Genomic DNA, 17,009 nt, shown 5'->3' with positions numbered 1-17,009 from the left:
GTGTAGGATCTCTGTTCGTACAAAACGCAGAGGTCTGTATACTCGACCTACATGGTATAGAACACCATTGTGCAGACTACAGTGGTACCTCGGTTCACGAACTTAATAAGTTCCACGATTCTGGTCGCGAACCGAATTGGTCGCAAACCGAATCAAATTTCCCCATAAGATTCAATGTAAATAAGGTTAATCCATTCTGACCCCTACGAATGTGGTCACCAACCAATTTTGGTTGCCAACCGAATCAAATTTTCCCATAAGGTTCAATGTAAATAAGGTTAATCCGTTCTGAACCATATGTATTTTTTTTTAAACCACAAAAATATGAAACAAAGTACAGTACAGTACAGGACAGTATGAAGAGAGAGAACACTAACCTTGCTTGAGGTGACTTCTGGCGTGGAGGACAGGAAGGCGGGTGGGGAGGTGGTTATTATTTGGAGGGAGAGTCCCCCTCGCCTACAAGAAGCCACGACCACGTGTCAGAGCAGGGAAGATGGCTGCGGGTTGTGTTCGTCACCTGATGTGGAGTTCGCGAACGGAAGCAAAATTTTGCGAACAGTGCTGTTTGTGAACCGAATTGTTCGTGAACAGAAGCATTCGTGAACCGAGGTATTACTGTATAGTGTCTCCAAACAGAGAGTTGACCAGGGCTGTCCAACTCCTTTATTTGGGCTTGCATAAATGAATCATTTAGTCTGTTGGGCCTGAATCTGTTCAGCTAAAGAGTTAGATCCCAGAACAGCTGCAAAGTTCTCAGGCTGTAGTACATGGAACCAGCTTTTTCTCACATGAAATTTAGTTGATGGGACAGGGCATCAGGGGAATATCCTATATTTAATATGTAAATATAATGGCTTCAGGTTTTAAATCATATTAGATGTATTTCTTATGTCCTAAAATCTTTGGACCGCTCAAAGAATGTTTTGGAAATATTGTCTCTCGTCCTAGATAGTTGGTGGTTTGAAACTCTAGACTAAATTGTGAAACTGCACAGTTCCCATCTGTCCAGGTTATCTGCTACAGTGACAGACTTCATTATAACATTCTACTATAGCCTCTGTCTTTGGTAATCTACTGTTCCACTGCGAATTCTTGTCTAAATTAACTTTGGTAGCAAATCTTGGCTCCTTTCTCTTATACCAATCTGTCTTGCTGACAGTTTTTGGGCAGTTGAGAATTTCAGAAAATAAAATCCAGAAAAAGATAAAATTGAAGTAGCTTCTAGAGGAAAAATTAGGAGGACTAAAATTATATTTAAAGCAGAGATTATACAAGTTAATATTATTTAAAGTTGAACTTAAGAGTTCCAGATAAAAATTCCTTATTTCTATGAGCATGAGTTACGGTTACATAAAAATTTGCTTGAGGAATTCCTGAATATGTACAGTACATGCAGGTTATGGGGAAAGTATTGGATAATATTTATTGATTACTAGACAACCCTGTGACCCATAGGGTCATCCTTTGAGAGAAAATAGTGCAGTCTGATGTGACCAGAATGAACATTAAATTTTAGGCTGACCATATTATTTATACCCCAATGCTGGACAGTCCTGTGATCATCTAAGAAGAGTATATATCATAAATAGAAGAATAATTGTAGTGGCAAACTAACTTCAATAATAAGTCAATATTTACTTACCTAAACAGATAAACAGAATGACCATGGGCATGCAAAAAAGCAGTGGGAGCAGGAGTGACTTCCGACTTCCTTCTGGCTTCCCCATTGATTTTGCTTGTGGGAAGCAGGCAGGGAGCATTGGAAATCATGATCATGTGACCACAGGGACCCTGCAGTGGCCACAACTTTGCAAATAAAACTGGTCTGAACATGGTGGAAATTTCAATTTACAGGAGTAATGGGTCCCAGATTTTTTACACATTCTTTAAGTTAGTGGATTTTAGTTATCTTGATTCAAAAATTGTTGTGGTATAATGCACCATTTGGGCTAACTTGAGGGTACAAACAGACAAACAGATAAACACAATGAGAGTTATAGTAGTATATAGATTTTAAAATAAAGTATTTTGAAATGGTATGTTCAGAAACTCAGATTTATATTCCCAAAAGCAGAATAAGTCATGTGAGCCTAAGAGAAGCAAATACAATGTTTTGACAATTAATTTAAGCAAACGTGATACAGAAATCTTACAATAATTCCATACATTGAAATTAAATTGCTATGTTCACAAAATGGCTTTTCACATAAGAAATATGTTAAATGATAAGCCTTGGATAAACTTTTGATCTCTATGTTTTGTTACCTTGTAACTAAACCATAATATTGAAGTGCTGCTTAAGAAGTTATTCGTATATGTTCTCAATTTTTAGCCTATGTTGAGTAAGGGTTAGTTCTGATTATTTATATTTTGAATATTCATGTGTTATACTTTTATTTTTAATAGTACTAGAAAGGTATTTCTGGCCATTGGTATAATGTTGCTGTGCATGCTGTATATAGGGAATATTGTAGTTTATAGCTTTTTTGTCTTTAGCCACTCTTAATTTTATACATTTGCTTACTAGGTTATCAGTTTTCTTAGCCCCTGCCATTGCATTATCAGTTTATGGAACCATACCCAATAAAGTGATAGCCTCTTTAAAGTTAATCCATGTGGTTTTTCCCATTCCATCACCTTCCTTGCTCTGACATAATTTCCTTTTGTAAACACAAGTCTGGTTTTCCATTTATTACAATGATAACTTTGTGACTAGTTCATATACAATTGGAGCATTTAAGAGGAAGGTGGAGGTCTAAGTCTGATTATTCAAGGACTAAATTGCTTCCAGTTGGCCCACCCCTGTGACTAATCACCCTAAAGTAGTTTGCTTTCTGAGAAGTTGAGGGAAAATGTCTTCCCTCTGCTCCACTCCTGCTCTGTAGAAGGATCCTTCTTCCTTCCTGTTTGCTTATTGATTGATTTATTAAACTTATATGCTCTTGATTTCAACAAATTGACTCATGGCGGTTTACAGCAAAAACATGAAACATCCACCGTAAGGAACAATAAAATATCCATTGTAATAGGACTCAAGTACAATATGAAAACATCCATGATAGTTTTAAAGATAGAATACTTAAAACATTTAATACATGAAACAATAACCAAAAACCTCATGGTGTCCATGTACTAGAGGAAAGCCTGTGGAAGAGTTCCATCTTTAGTTGTTTCCTGAATGTTGTCAGGGGGCAAGCCTACTCTCAGTGAAGAGGCTATTTCAGAGGATCAGTACTGCAACAGAAAACAACACCTCTGGCAATCCCCCCCCCCCCCAAATCTCTGAACTGAGACATCAGCAGCAGTTTCTCTGTGATGATCTTGTTGGTAGGTCATTTCTGGCTAGGGAATGTGGTCCTGGAGATACCAAGGTGCCAAGACATGAAGGGCTTTGTAGATTAAAACCAGCACTTTAAATTGTACCTGGAAACTATTGAGGAGCCAGTGTAGGGCCCAAAATACAGGTGTGATTATATCATTGCTTTCTGGACAAATTGTGGTTTGTTTATTTTTATATAATTATTTAAATTTGTTATAGCCGCTCAACTCCAAAGGACTCATCCATCTGATCTAGACAAGATAATGTTCTGTCTACAGCAAATGAGCGGTGACAGTTTCCCCCTTATCCAATTCCACAATTGCAAACAATATCTAACATATGTCTGCCTATATGGGCTGGGCTTAAAATTACTTGAGACAAGACCTTTGAGTCCATGAATTCTAAGTATAAAGGTTGAATACCAAAAGACAGGGAGTTTCCAACAGCAGTCCCAAGACCACATCCAAGAGCTCAGAAAGGGATTCCACTGGGTAGCAGGGCCGCTGGTAAACTAATACAACTTCTACTTGTGACACTTGGGAATCTACAGAACAGGACCTTGGTTATAGATATGGTGCCTTTAAGGATGAATGTTATTACCCTACCCCACCCCAAGCCCTGGAATTGAGGTTGCAAACGGATTCGAAACCCAGGCAGGCAGATTTCTAAGAGGGTAACATTGCCTTCACTCAGTCAGGTCTCAGTAATACACCCCCAGTCTGCCTGTTCATTCACTAGTATGTGAATGTATGTATGTAGTCTTATTACAGACAGACATAGTGTTTATTATCAGCATTTTGAAGAAACCTCAGTGATCTGGCTACCTAGCAAAGGGAGCCAAGTCAGAAATGGAGATTACCACCTACAGTAACTGGTGGCTTTACCTCCTTTAAATAAAATATTAAACAAAACAATATGTAACGCCTCTTACAAATTAAAACATTTCAATGTTGTTCTCAAGATACAGAAATAATTATCAGTCAATCTGACCAATTCTTCATTCCAGTGAAAGATCTAAATATCAATCATCACTATAGACATCTCTGCAAACGGTAGATACATTTGACTTCCCGTGGCATTGGAGTGACTTGACAGATCAGGAAGCCTCTGGATGTGTGACTTCGGTGCTTTCAGTACCTGGGATATGCTTGTTAATTTGTACTTGTATTCCTCCACTTGACTGGCACCCAACTCAAAGCGTGTTGTGCTCACTGCAGATCTTCTTTTTAATTCAGGTAAGTTATTGTTCTGAAAAGCAGTAACACAGATAAACACGAATGTTCAATTTACTGAGAGAAATCTTAATATCTGATGTTTTGTATTGAAGTAAATCCTATAATCACTACTGTGGGTTTTAGAAGTTACTAGCTGCAACTTCTACTACTACTAGGCTTCATCCTCTTAATTTTTTTAAAATTCTTTTCACATATTCTTGTCTTTTTTCTTATTTCTCTCAGAATGTTTACTTCTGCATTTGCACTTTTGTTATGGAAGTTTCTGAACTGCAACATGATGGGCTAAGAAGGAATTTACTTCTGTTATAACACTGTTTTAAATATTTGCCTTTGTTAGCATTTACTTCTGACATGTATTTTCATCCAACTAGCTGGGCAGTTGGTTGTCAAGCAGTATGATATGCAAGGTAAATGTGAAATTAGTTCTCCACAGATCACCAACAGTGGCTTGGTTAAAGGGTTTCAGTGCTAGTACTTATGGAATGTTTGGTCATTGGCACAGCTGCCTTAATATTGTGGATTATTAGCTGCTACCTTTCAAGCACATTATTTTCCTCTTTCACCCAGTAAGGCTGATCTCTTGAAAGAAGATATATTGCCAGGTTACTTTATTGGCTATTGGCCTATCTAATTAAGTATAGTTAATACAATCAGCAGCTCTCACACATTAGTGGTTTTTTTTTCCTACCGCACCTGTTCATTGTCTCTTGTATTGAATATTGATAGAAGTTTGGTATGATATGTTTTTCTCCTTTGCTTTCCATTATCATCTGCTTCTCACTTTAATTCAAATTACAGTGTGCATTCTTTAGACATAAATATGTTCTTTATGGTTAAATATTCAATCCCAAAGGATGAGGTTTATTAAATACCTTTATGGGAATCGCTAATAGCCCAAGATTCAGTGTCATTTGTCATTTGGTCTACCATATACTATCTGCAACATGGCAGCTTCACATCTCAGGCTTATGTCTTATAAATGGCAACATCTATATAATTGATGCTAAATTTGACAACATCATGCTTTCCTTCCTCATATCATTTAGTACCTGTCTCTTCAGGCAATTAAATTTACAACTCAATAATATATGTGAATCATAGCAACCATGAAAATACTGGTCACTTATCTGTAACAGTAGTTCTCCAAGTGGCCGTAGAAACATGGAAGTTGTTTTCTGCCAAGTACTGTACTTTTTCTTTGGAAAGTTCCAAAAGTTCTCTATATTTGTTGGGATTAGTAAGAACACCAGCTGCAGTTATGTTCTTTGTGCTTGTGGTCTATAATCAGAAAAACATGCTTCTGCCCAAAAGCTCAGCTCTGTAAGATGCTGAATGAGGAATCTGCAGAGATGCAGAACCCAGTTGTGTAAATTCACATGTGACTGCTAAAAAAATCTGGAGTTAGGGGTAAGTAGCCTGTTTTTCCTATCTGTAGACAGGTGGAAAAGTTGCTGCCAAAAAAACAAAAACCCAAACCACCAAGGGAAAGAGAAGCCTAATGAAGGTATTTCCATGTTTTTTACTTGTTAGCAATTTTGCAATCAAGTTTTTATATCTATATCAGCAATCAAAGGGAGGTGGACATTTTATTTATTTTCTATTTTTATTGTCTGGAATTTAGAAATGGAGCAGGGATGTGATTTTTCTCTTGATTCTTTGAACTTGGATTGTTTGTTAAACATATTTCCTGGAAATCTGGAGTTTCAACAGATACTTGGTGACATTGATGAGAAAATAAAGAAAAATGCTTCAGGGTAAGCTATTTTATTTTTTCAATATTGTATGTAACCTAGTGACAAGAGTTCTCTGAGTGGTTTCTAATTATTGTATTTGTATAATTCATCTATCAGTATGTAGTCTAGCTACTGAAGTGTTGCTTATTTGTTTATGAGCTCTACAGAGCATTTCAGAAAGGTTCTTTGTAACATGTGGGAACACAAATGATGCATCTCTTTTCAAATTGTTAGAACAACCAGATTTTTGTAAGGCTCACATGGCTGCTTTAGAAGCTACTCCTGGCTAACTCTGCAAAACTGTGCATGCATAGCCTCTTTGATTCAAGCTAGAGTAGTTTCTGAAGCATGACAGATTAGCACAGATGTCACAGACCAATAAGGTAGGCTTATACAAACATGGTAATTAACTGTTTATTTATTTGGAATATAGGCACTGCATTTTCTGAGCCTCTGGCATGAAATCAGCCCTGGGTAAGGTAGTAATATGGTGATGCTGTTGTAATCCATGCTACCTTTCTATGCAAATATTTCCACATGATACTCCTAGGATGCACAAACATTGCTTACATCAGTTTCCCCCCCAAAATGGCCATACTGAATTCTGGGAGTTGAAGTCCAGGCATCTAGGAGGGCTCAGGTTTGAATGATTAGCTTACACAAATATAGCTAGTTGTTTTGAAAATTATAAGGCAGTGATATTAGTTTTGTTTTTTGACAAATTAAGTGATGATATCATAGGATGACATAAAATGTTGATATTCTGCAGAAAATAGATAATATATTAAAATAGTGAAAATATTTACTTTCCTTTTTGTTTTAGCATGGATCAATGTCTTAAGGAACTACAACTTGAATTAAATGAAACTTGTTCTGATGAGTTGCTACAGGACACGACCAGTTATCTTCATTGGCTAAATAACTATGATTTCAGTTCAACCAAACTTTCTTCAACCCCTCAAGGAGAATTAATCAAGTTCCTCCAAACACTGGTGAAAATCCTACTATTTTATGTTATGATAGAAAATAGTTTCATTCTACACTTGTCCTTGTTTTGGAATTTAATTGCTATTTGCTAGTATAAAATGCAATTGAATTTAAAAATTGCAGTATTTTATGTGTTTTACAAAGCACTGTGGAATTTTGGACACTTTGGTTATAAGATTCTCAACCTTAAGGGGCAGATTTTGGAGTCATGTGGATTTTTCAGTTCAGTACTTTATGTTCTGAGAGCACATCAACACTGTTTGATGCAATCAGTTGTTTTTATCCAGACTGCCCATATTTTAATCTGTTCTAGTTAAGACTAAATTTGTAATTGGTTAAGAACATAATGCTCATGATACTCAATCCCATAAGGACAAATGACCTGACTCAATGGCTTCATGTAAATGTTAAATAGGAGTGGGGAACAGAGTTGAGCCTGGGGCACCCTGCAAAACAGGGACCTATGGCTAGACTTCACCCCTGCCTCAACACTGACTAGAACTGACCTCAGAGAAAGGAGAACCAATGAAGCACAATATCCCTCATTCCCAACCCTCTAAGCTGGTTCAGAAGTGTACCATAGTTAATCCATCAATAAAGCCATCAAGAGATCAAGAAGGACCAGGACAGAGACAGGTCATCCACAAGGTAACCAATGCTGTCTCAGCATTAAACCCTGGACTGAAGCTGGACTGAAAAGGGTCCTGATAACCATTTCTCCCAGGGCCCTTCCAAGGAAAGATTGGAGACTGGATGAAAATTGTCAAGAACTGTTGGATCCAGCAGTGGCCTCTTGGGGAGAGATCGAATTACCGATTTCTTCAAAGGAGGTGGCATCATCCCCTCCCACAAGAAGGCATTAATGTCTGCCTGGACTCAACAACATATCTCCCTGGGGGCCTTAATCAACCAGGAAGGATATGGGTCTAAACCACAGATGGCAGGGCTCAAAGCTAGAAGGGCCCTGTCCACTTCCTCAAGACCAGTGGGGTCAAACTCTCCCTAAATAATTTAGCCTCAGCCAATTCCGTAAGACCTGATAGCCAAAATCCAACTCTAAGCAATTTTATTTGACACATGCTGAGAATAATTCTCACAGAGACCCTTCAGAGACTTTCCCAGCTCTTTCCTACCCAGGTATGACCGAGTCACCTGAAATAGGGCTGTTGGCTGGGTTCTGCAAACACAATAAGAGCAGAGAAGTAAGTAGGTTTCACCACTCTTATTGCCACAAGATAGTTCCTAATAAAGGTTCTTACCTGTCACTGACTGGAATTGCCCTTTGTCTTTCTTAGCCAATGCTCCTGGTATCTTTTGTGTTGTTTCATCTCCCAAAATTCCTCTGCAAATCAAGTAGCAACTAAGGCCTCAGTTGAGCCAGGCAGAAGAGCTTCAGAACCTTCCTTCTGGAATCCTAACCAAGTCCATCACGTGCTTGGGATGGACTGACCAAATAATTCCTTCCTGCCAGCAATGGGGAGTGGCCATAGAGAACCCCAAGGCTAACAGGATCTGTCCATGACAAGGGACTAATATTATATCCCCCAACTCCAGATCATGTGACCACTTTCCCAAGACAAAGACCAGATTTAACATGTTACCTCCAGTGTGAGTTGGGGCATCAACTGGTCTGAGCCAGTTCAGTTGTCTCATTGATTTCAGAAGATCTGTTCCAAGCATGAAAATATGTCCATGTAATATTAGTGTAATACTAATAGTAGCATATTAGTTAATGTTGTACTATTTTAGCTGTTGTAGAATAAGACATTTTCCAGAAATTTGGGTGAAAATGTTTTTTAAAAAGCAGCACAGTACATAAAATAAAACTGAATTATTTTAATAGCAGTGGATAACTGATGCTGTTCCACAGGTTTTATTCAAACAATGGCAATGTTTAGATTATGGTAGCATCTATTTTTATGTTATTTTCCTTGATGTATTTGATTTAGATGGCTAGATACAGTATATGAACTAATAGTTTTATGATCCAGGTGAACACATGGAAATAAGTCAAACATATTTTTGATTTCTAGAATATCTCTTCTTGCTTTCATAGTCAGAAGACCAATATTGTTTGCTAACAAAATAAATTGGGTAAATCATCTCATTTTCTTCAGGTTTCTTTCTAACTCTTATGAGTTACAGTTATTTTTATAAGTTGGAATTTTTGTTTTTATACATGCACATGCAAATGACTAGTCTGCTAATAATACCTATGCTGTGATTAGAATAAATGAGAAAGTATTACCTTTTAGTTGTAGAAAATAGTTATAATAATTTAAATAGTCAAATTCAGATTTTTCTTCCAATTTTCATGGCAATTACACTCTGAACATGAAATGTTAACTTTCTCGCAGCTTTTGTGTCATTAATGGGACAAAGTTGGCTTGTCTGGGAGAGTGATCATTATACCATCACATTTAAGAATACAGTCATGTATACCTGACATTGTAGCTTTTCAAACAGTACAATTTACATTTTTAAATGCGTATTTGCATTTTTATTTTTTGTAACTTCACCTTTAGCAATTGTATTTAAACCTTTAAAATTCTGGAAGGGTAATCAGTTTTTTAAAAACTTGCATCAAGACAGTGTTATACACCTGTGCAATTGAGTGTGGATACTATGTCAGAACATTTTGATGCATTTATATAATATATCTATTTACAGTTTTTAAGACTTGACACTTATTTAGGAATTTTTCAGTCTAGTTTTTTCTTATTTATTTAATCTGTATACAGCCAGATCAAAAAGACATGGCAGTTTACAGTAATCCAGTAAAACATGACTCATTAAAATGTCCGCAGTAAACATTATTAAAGTCAAAATTGTAAGCAATACAGTATAGAATAATAATAATGAAAAAATAAATAACCAAAATACAAGATAAAACATGCAGCGTATTAGTTGAAGTTAAAAAACAGTGACAACTAGTCATCCGATGTTCTATGGACAAGTTCCATCTTAATCAGCTTTCAGAACATTAAGAGGGATGGTGCGAGTCTTAGTTCCAAGGGGAGGATATTTCATAAGGCCAGAGCAGTGACTGAAAAACAGTGCCTCCTGGCCTCCATTTCCCTTACCTTATGAAAGTGGGGTACAACCCAAAGTTCTCATGAAAAGAACATACCAGATGGGCTGATTTAAGTAGATGAGGGGAACTTGTTTTTTTTTTTTACAAATATCCATCAAAGAGAGCCTGGAAGTTTTTAATATGGAATGTATATAATATACATACTTAAAGCTTGTTTGAACTGGCAAAATAAAAATGAGATGTATGTATTGGAAAGATATTTTCTAGATCTTAAGAGATAATGAAGAAGCTTTATTTTGAAGAGAAATCTTATTTACTTTAAATATACATGTAACTTAATACCTTACATGTAACATCTATCAATTATCCTTTCATAGCAAAGTTTATTGAAGAATGAACTAAATCAGGAAGAAATAATTCTTCAGTTTCTCCTTGAACTCTCCAGTCAGTGTGGTGTCTTATTTCCCCGTACTCCAAGTGGAGCATCTTTTGAATTTATATCCAGTAGTTCCATTCATGGTATTGAAGATGATACAGCAGTAGACGTTCACTGTATTTGGGATGATATAAGATTACATCTTCGACGCTTCTTAGTAAACCAATTACAAACTAATCAAGAAACAAAAACTGGTACTTTACAACATCAACTGCAATTTAAAACTCGGTGTCTCCAGCGACTGTTTTTTCTTTATCCTGAATCTGAAGTTCTAGTCAAGTATCAAAAAATGCAGAATAAATTGGTTAGAGATCTTTTGCAGAAATGTGTTCAGGATAAGAATGATGAAATGAACTTTGAAAAGGTTGTTCATAATTATAAAAGTTCAATTCCTGCCTTCAGTGCAATGATAAAAGAAGATTTATATATACTAAGTGGAATTACCGATTCTTCTTCAGTATTGAAATTTATTAATGAAACTTATTTGAATACCTTCACTGAAGAAATTGCTATTCTTCTTGACATGTTTTGTGAGCTTCAATTTAAAGAAAAGACATTACCTGCTGTAAAGACAAGCAAGAACTCAAAGAAAAGCAGAGGAATGGTTCATGTTGGGGGTTAGTGGCATTTTCTTTATCTTCATTAATTGTCTTTCTTTTATCATTTAATTTGTGATACAAGTTTTAACCGTGATTCAGCAAAAGTGCAAGAATATAATAAATGTCAGGTTTTATATAATATACTGCCATATATACCTAAAGAAAAGCAGTCCTGAATTTAGGATTATAGTTCTCCCCAACCCAAGGAATAGTAAGCAAGATAACCTTGCTTGCCTCCATTAACAAAACAGAGACAACCTTCCCATTTTAAAGGTAAGTTTGTTGGGGGGTGGGGAGTTAACTTTCCTTTTAGGTACAGTATATTTACTGTCTGCATAAGTGTCATAGGTATAGATCAACAGAAGTCTAATTTTTGTACTCTCTAATTGCCATTATGTGAATAAGAAACCTGTTTTGTTTTTTACCCACTAATTAGATCCAGATTAAAGTAACATATTAATTAAAATTTTAATATATAATTATTTATATTAATTATATTAATCTTAAACTGCAACATTCATCCTATTGTTTGAGCATATGTAAATTGGAAAGAGTAGTGTGCATTTGAAATAAAAATAGAAATCTATTTCTGAAACCTGGAGAAATTGCTCAGTATTGTTAAAGTAATTAGCATTTCTTATTTAATTGCCAAAGTAATATAAACCTTTACCATATTATCTTATTAATTGTGCAATATGAGAATATGTATAGCCAGAACATGGGCTGCATATATGTCTTATCTCAGATTTCTATTTTTACTGCTGTCCTGCTGTTTCAAATTCCAATCTCTATCACCACAATTGGGTAATGGAAATGGCATGAGTAGGGATGCTGTTTGAGTATCTTCTTATCCCAGGACAATTGGGATCTGCCAGCTCACCAAATAACTGGTTAGTTGGTTGACAGTCCAAATGGGGTAGATAATACAACATATTATTTTCTCCATTTCAATCATGTGTTCTCCCACATCTTGCTGACTGGCAGGGGAGACAGATTGGAGCTCAGGGAAGGGAGGTTCAAAATTTCCTCTCTCTGTATGCTGAGGTGTATGCATAGACAAAGAAAGAACACATCAGCTATTTTTAGATGGGAGAATATTACTTTAAATGAACATTCAGTTGGGACTGTTACCATATAAATGAAAAAGTTTTCCATGTGTACTCTTGGGGAACATCATCTGTAATAATTTTAATGTATGAAATAAACAAATCAGCAAGTGATGTTTCTGGAACCTTACAAGGAAAAATGGGTTCTGTTTTCCAAAAAAAAAAAAAAAAAATTACAAATCAAAGTAAAATAACATTTTAAAATGTATTTTTATAAGTAATTTTTATTAATATTATACTAAATTGCAATAATTCTTTGATTTGTGAATTTATATAGCTGAGAAAAATAGGTGAGAAATATAATTCTTTTTGTATGTAATTATAATTGGATGGCAGAAAAATTTACAATACCTCAATGTGATTTTTTGGGGGAGGTGAGATTTTAAGTGACTAGACTTTTGCATGTAATTCTTCAATTGCTTCTTTGAAGCAATATGGGGAGGGTACTGCCAGTTATAAGGTATATTCTTATAAACCATACTTACATATGAGCAAGGATTTATAACAATTAATGGCTTGATTTGAACATAATCTATATTTATAGAGATAGCCAAAACATACATCCAAATACAATAAACAAAAGATAGACCACATTATGGTCTCATTCTGCATAAATAATACTAGAATAATCAGAGGAATATCAATTATTTTCCCATTCTCTATCGCAATAAAGAATCAACAAAATCATTAAGCATGTATGATAATGATATCATTGTCATTATGGTTGAACTTACCAGAGAAGAAGAATACAGGGGAAAATGAAAATAGGATGTTAAAATGAGAAGTTAAAATTGTCCAAACCTAGCAATAATTTGAATCACCAACTTATTTTAGAACACCCAGAATATTATGCTTAATAACAATAGAATAATGAATGAACTGTATCTTGAGGTTGCTTCAGAGTGAACTGATGATCAAAGAGGAAAGAGGGAAAGCATAAAATTTAGGAATCAAAATAGAGGAGCCTTCAAGGATACTGTGATGATAGATAATCGCCCAAAGGTTTGCTGCTCTCCTTCTTCTCCTTCTCCTTCTCCTTCTCCTTCTCCTTCTCCTTCTCCTTCTCCTTCTCCTTCTCCTTCTCCTTCTCCTTCTCCTTCTCCTTCTCCTTCTCCTTCTCCTTCTCCTTCTCCTCCTCCTCCTCCTTCTCCTCCTCCTCCTTCTCCTTCTCCTTCTCCTTCTCCTTCTCCTTCTCCTTCTCCTTCTCCTTCTCCTTCTCCTTCTCCTTCTCCTTCTCCTTCTCCTTCTCCTTCTGGATAAACTTTGTTTGTCCTCTCAACATAACTTAAATTAGTTCTCCTACTTTTAACTATTAACACAATAATATTAAAAGAGTACTGATTAAATTGCTAGAGAAAACTGTTGCTAAAATGTGATGATTTGAAAAGAATATTCATATAAAATATATTGCAAATTTTGGTTGCTGTTTTTCTTCTTGCATTTTATAGGACGTTATCTAAGAATAGTTGATAAATCCTTGTTGTTGCACTGAATTTGCCAACTTCTCTTCATGAATTTTAAATGGAATTTTGCCAAGACCGATATTTGGTTGGATTTTGTCCATGTTGTTTAACTGATGTTTTGTTTTTGCTTTTTGTAATGTATTTTAATACTACTATCTGGAAAAAGACACTTATTCAGGAAAATAATGAACAGCTTATAAAGGTAGGATAGACCTTAAACATTATTTGCTGTTTGATTTCTCAGTGACTTCTGATACCATTGACTGTGATATCCTGCCCAATAGTTAGTGGCATTGTGTTATAGTGGTTCCACTCCTGTTTGCAAGGATAGTTTCAGAGGGTAATATTGGGTACTGTGGCAACTGTTTTGTGTGAGGTTTTCAGTAGTATTTAAAATCTATATGAAGTCACCAGCGGTGATCATAAGGAGTTCAGGAGCCAGGTGTCTTAAGTAGGTTGCTGATACTCAGCTATACTTTTTTCAAAACTCCTGGATCAAGAGAGGCTGCACATGTCTTGACCCAGTGTCTAAATGTAGTAATGGGATGAATAAAGATCAGTAAACTGAAAATGAATCCTGACAAGGCAAAGACCTTGTGGACAGGTGGTTATCTGGGTATGGGAGATGGAGATGGGTAGGTTGCATATTCTAAATACTGTTGCATTCTCTCAGAAATAATAGTTACATATTTTGAGGGGGCTTCCAGAATCATAATTGCCACTGGAAGCCTAAGTGATCTCAATGGCCAGGAGTACATATTATCATTATCCCCTTCCCTGGACAGGGACAACTACAGTTGTCCATGCACTGTTAGCTCACACTAGATTACCATAATGGCTTCTATGTGGAGCTACTTTTCTACTTGGTATAAAAGGTGCAAATGAGGCAGAGTGTGGTGCCTAGGTTGCCAATTGGACATTTAACAATGCAGAAGCCACACCTCCATTGAAACAACTGCACTAGCTAAATGGCTGTGAAGCCAAGTTCAGTTTTGCTTATGATATATGTTGTTAAACTCTTATGCCCTAAACACCTGAACAGGCCATATGACTGACTCTCTTCTCCATTGCAGTCTGGTTAATTACTGAGGTCATTAGGGAAATGTGCCAAGAGATGCATAGTGCCACCTGGTACTTTTCCATAGTAGCACCTGGATTCTGGAATGCTTTTCCCTCTGAATTGCTGAGGTGTCTGTTATACCTTTTAGATGCCTGTTGAAAACCTGTACTATCACCCAAGCCTTTCCTGTATGGCTGCTGGGTGAGTGAGTCTGTGGTTCTATTTTCTTTTTCCTCAACTTTATAATCATTATGGTTTATATTGTTTTATAAATATTGTATTTTATATCCTCTAAATTGCATAGGGATGTATTTGTATGGGAAGCAGTATAAAAATAAGTGCAATAAAAATGAAAAACACTTCAAGGTCATAAAAATCTAAAAAGATTACAAATAATGTTCTTGATTATGTGACTTTTAAAATTTGGGAAAGAAGGGTAGTGTCCAGTTCATTATGTCCATGGAAAGGTTTCTGTTATCAGAAAGGGAAGAAGGGTAATTCTTCCTTACATTATAAACTGACATATGCTTTGAAAATGAGAAGTGGAGAGTTTAGAGACTCCGATGAACAGAATTGTTTGAGCTGCAGGAAAATGTTTCATTGTGTCCATATGATGTTGAAATGCTTGCTTCTTTTCAGCTTAGAAGATAAAACGTTATCAAACTATTTTTGCTAAAGGAATTTTGAGGCTGATACCATAAACATCTTACCATTCAAATAACTTATTAATGCCATTTTATTGAAAGGGGAATCTTGTTACTGTATTTAGAACTTCATTATTCTTGGATATGTTTATTTCATTAAAAAAAAAACAAGCTATACGTAGATGGCTTATGTTTGCAGTTTTAATAGTTGTATTATAATTTTTTTTTCTTCCATGTATATTGCCTAATAAAATTTTGCTCAAATGTAAAATTTAATTTGCTGTGAAGATTTTGCAAACAAAACAGAATTTGGTCATTTTTATCTAAATATTTCCAGTTAGAAAACACTATTTTCATCTCAAAGCCTCCTTTGCACACCTGGGTGTTCTTCCTATTGTTAGGGGAAAAAAAGATAACTCACCATGCCCCCTAATTATTGCATTCTCCTCCCAAGCATAAAAGATAAAAATGATTTAATCTTCAATCTGATTTCTCTTGAGCGGTCTGGACTCAATATGAGATTTATGTATTAGAGTACTTTCTTTAATAAAAAAGAGTGTGACAAAGAAGTTGAGAGAGAATTATTAAGTTACTTTTTCTTAGAAACATACAGTAGTGTGTAAAGGAAACCATACACACCTATGAGAGTTGAAAGAAGAAGGACTTCTAAAAGGTCTCTTGAAGAGGTTCCTAAGGCACTTACACTATTGTTTGAGAAAAAAAAAATGTTACATGACTCTTTATTAGACTCTTTTCAACACATATCAGCTGTCTCCTGAGCAAAACTTAATTAAGTGCTCCTTGCTGAGATACTATTAAGCTGTGTGGCATTGTGTATACTTTCAGTAATTTAAAGTTTGGTTAGCTTTAGATTTTTTTTTTCAAAAATAGCTCATTAAAAAAATTGTGCACATTAAGTTGGCATCTTTGAGAAAGAGATGTTTAAAATTTGAATATTACTTTCTCATAGTTCAGATTAAATTTTAAAACAATGGGTTTGAGGCATCAATTCTCAGCTTCAGTTACCTATTTGTCATACTGACCTAGATGTGAATTTTCTGTTTGTCTTTTACTGTAGGAAAATGTATGTTTTTTGTTTTTTTTTTTGCTAATAAGGGACCCAATCCATTTCTTCTTCCAAATCCCAGTTCCCCTCCACTGGCTATATATTCTGCTAGGTATGTTGCTATGTGCCTGGACTTTTATACAAATGAATGGTTTTATGAGCTTTACATAAAACTGAACTGAGGGAAGGCATATAGGCATGGATTTGTGAATTTATTTTAAATATGCCTATTTAGAAATATTATTAAAATGCCAAGAGTCTCTTTTTATATTGCAGTAAGTTTACCAGGTGTCAGTCATTAGGATAAAAAAAAAATTGGCTACA

At 35.5% G+C, this 17,009-nt stretch overlaps 1 protein-coding gene across 1 annotated transcript in view; it reads left to right on the top strand.

Annotated features, from left to right (window-relative positions):
* Nucleotides 1-17,009, top strand: part of KIAA0825 (KIAA0825 ortholog) — a 235,677-nt gene that overhangs the window by 10,156 nt on the left and 208,512 nt on the right. Inside the window, exons 3-7 of the mRNA XM_088129998.1 lie at nucleotides 4,329-4,557; nucleotides 5,993-6,061; nucleotides 6,179-6,311; nucleotides 7,114-7,282; nucleotides 10,689-11,364. Of these exons, the coding sequence (XP_087986124.1) occupies nucleotides 6,181-6,311; nucleotides 7,114-7,282; nucleotides 10,689-11,364 (976 nt within the window). The 5' untranslated portion in view covers nucleotides 4,329-4,557; nucleotides 5,993-6,061; nucleotides 6,179-6,180. The remainder of the gene's footprint in view (nucleotides 1-4,328; nucleotides 4,558-5,992; nucleotides 6,062-6,178; nucleotides 6,312-7,113; nucleotides 7,283-10,688; nucleotides 11,365-17,009) is intronic.

Source organism: Python bivittatus, unplaced genomic scaffold, assembly GCF_059951505.1.
Source record: "Python bivittatus isolate LINGU-HERP-01145 unplaced genomic scaffold, Pbiv_v1 ctg000850_np1212, whole genome shotgun sequence".
Taxonomy (NCBI): domain Eukaryota; kingdom Metazoa; phylum Chordata; class Lepidosauria; order Squamata; family Pythonidae; genus Python; species Python bivittatus.
Note: the sequence above shows the minus strand (reverse complement) of the source record. Positions and strands in the feature narration are given on the sequence as shown.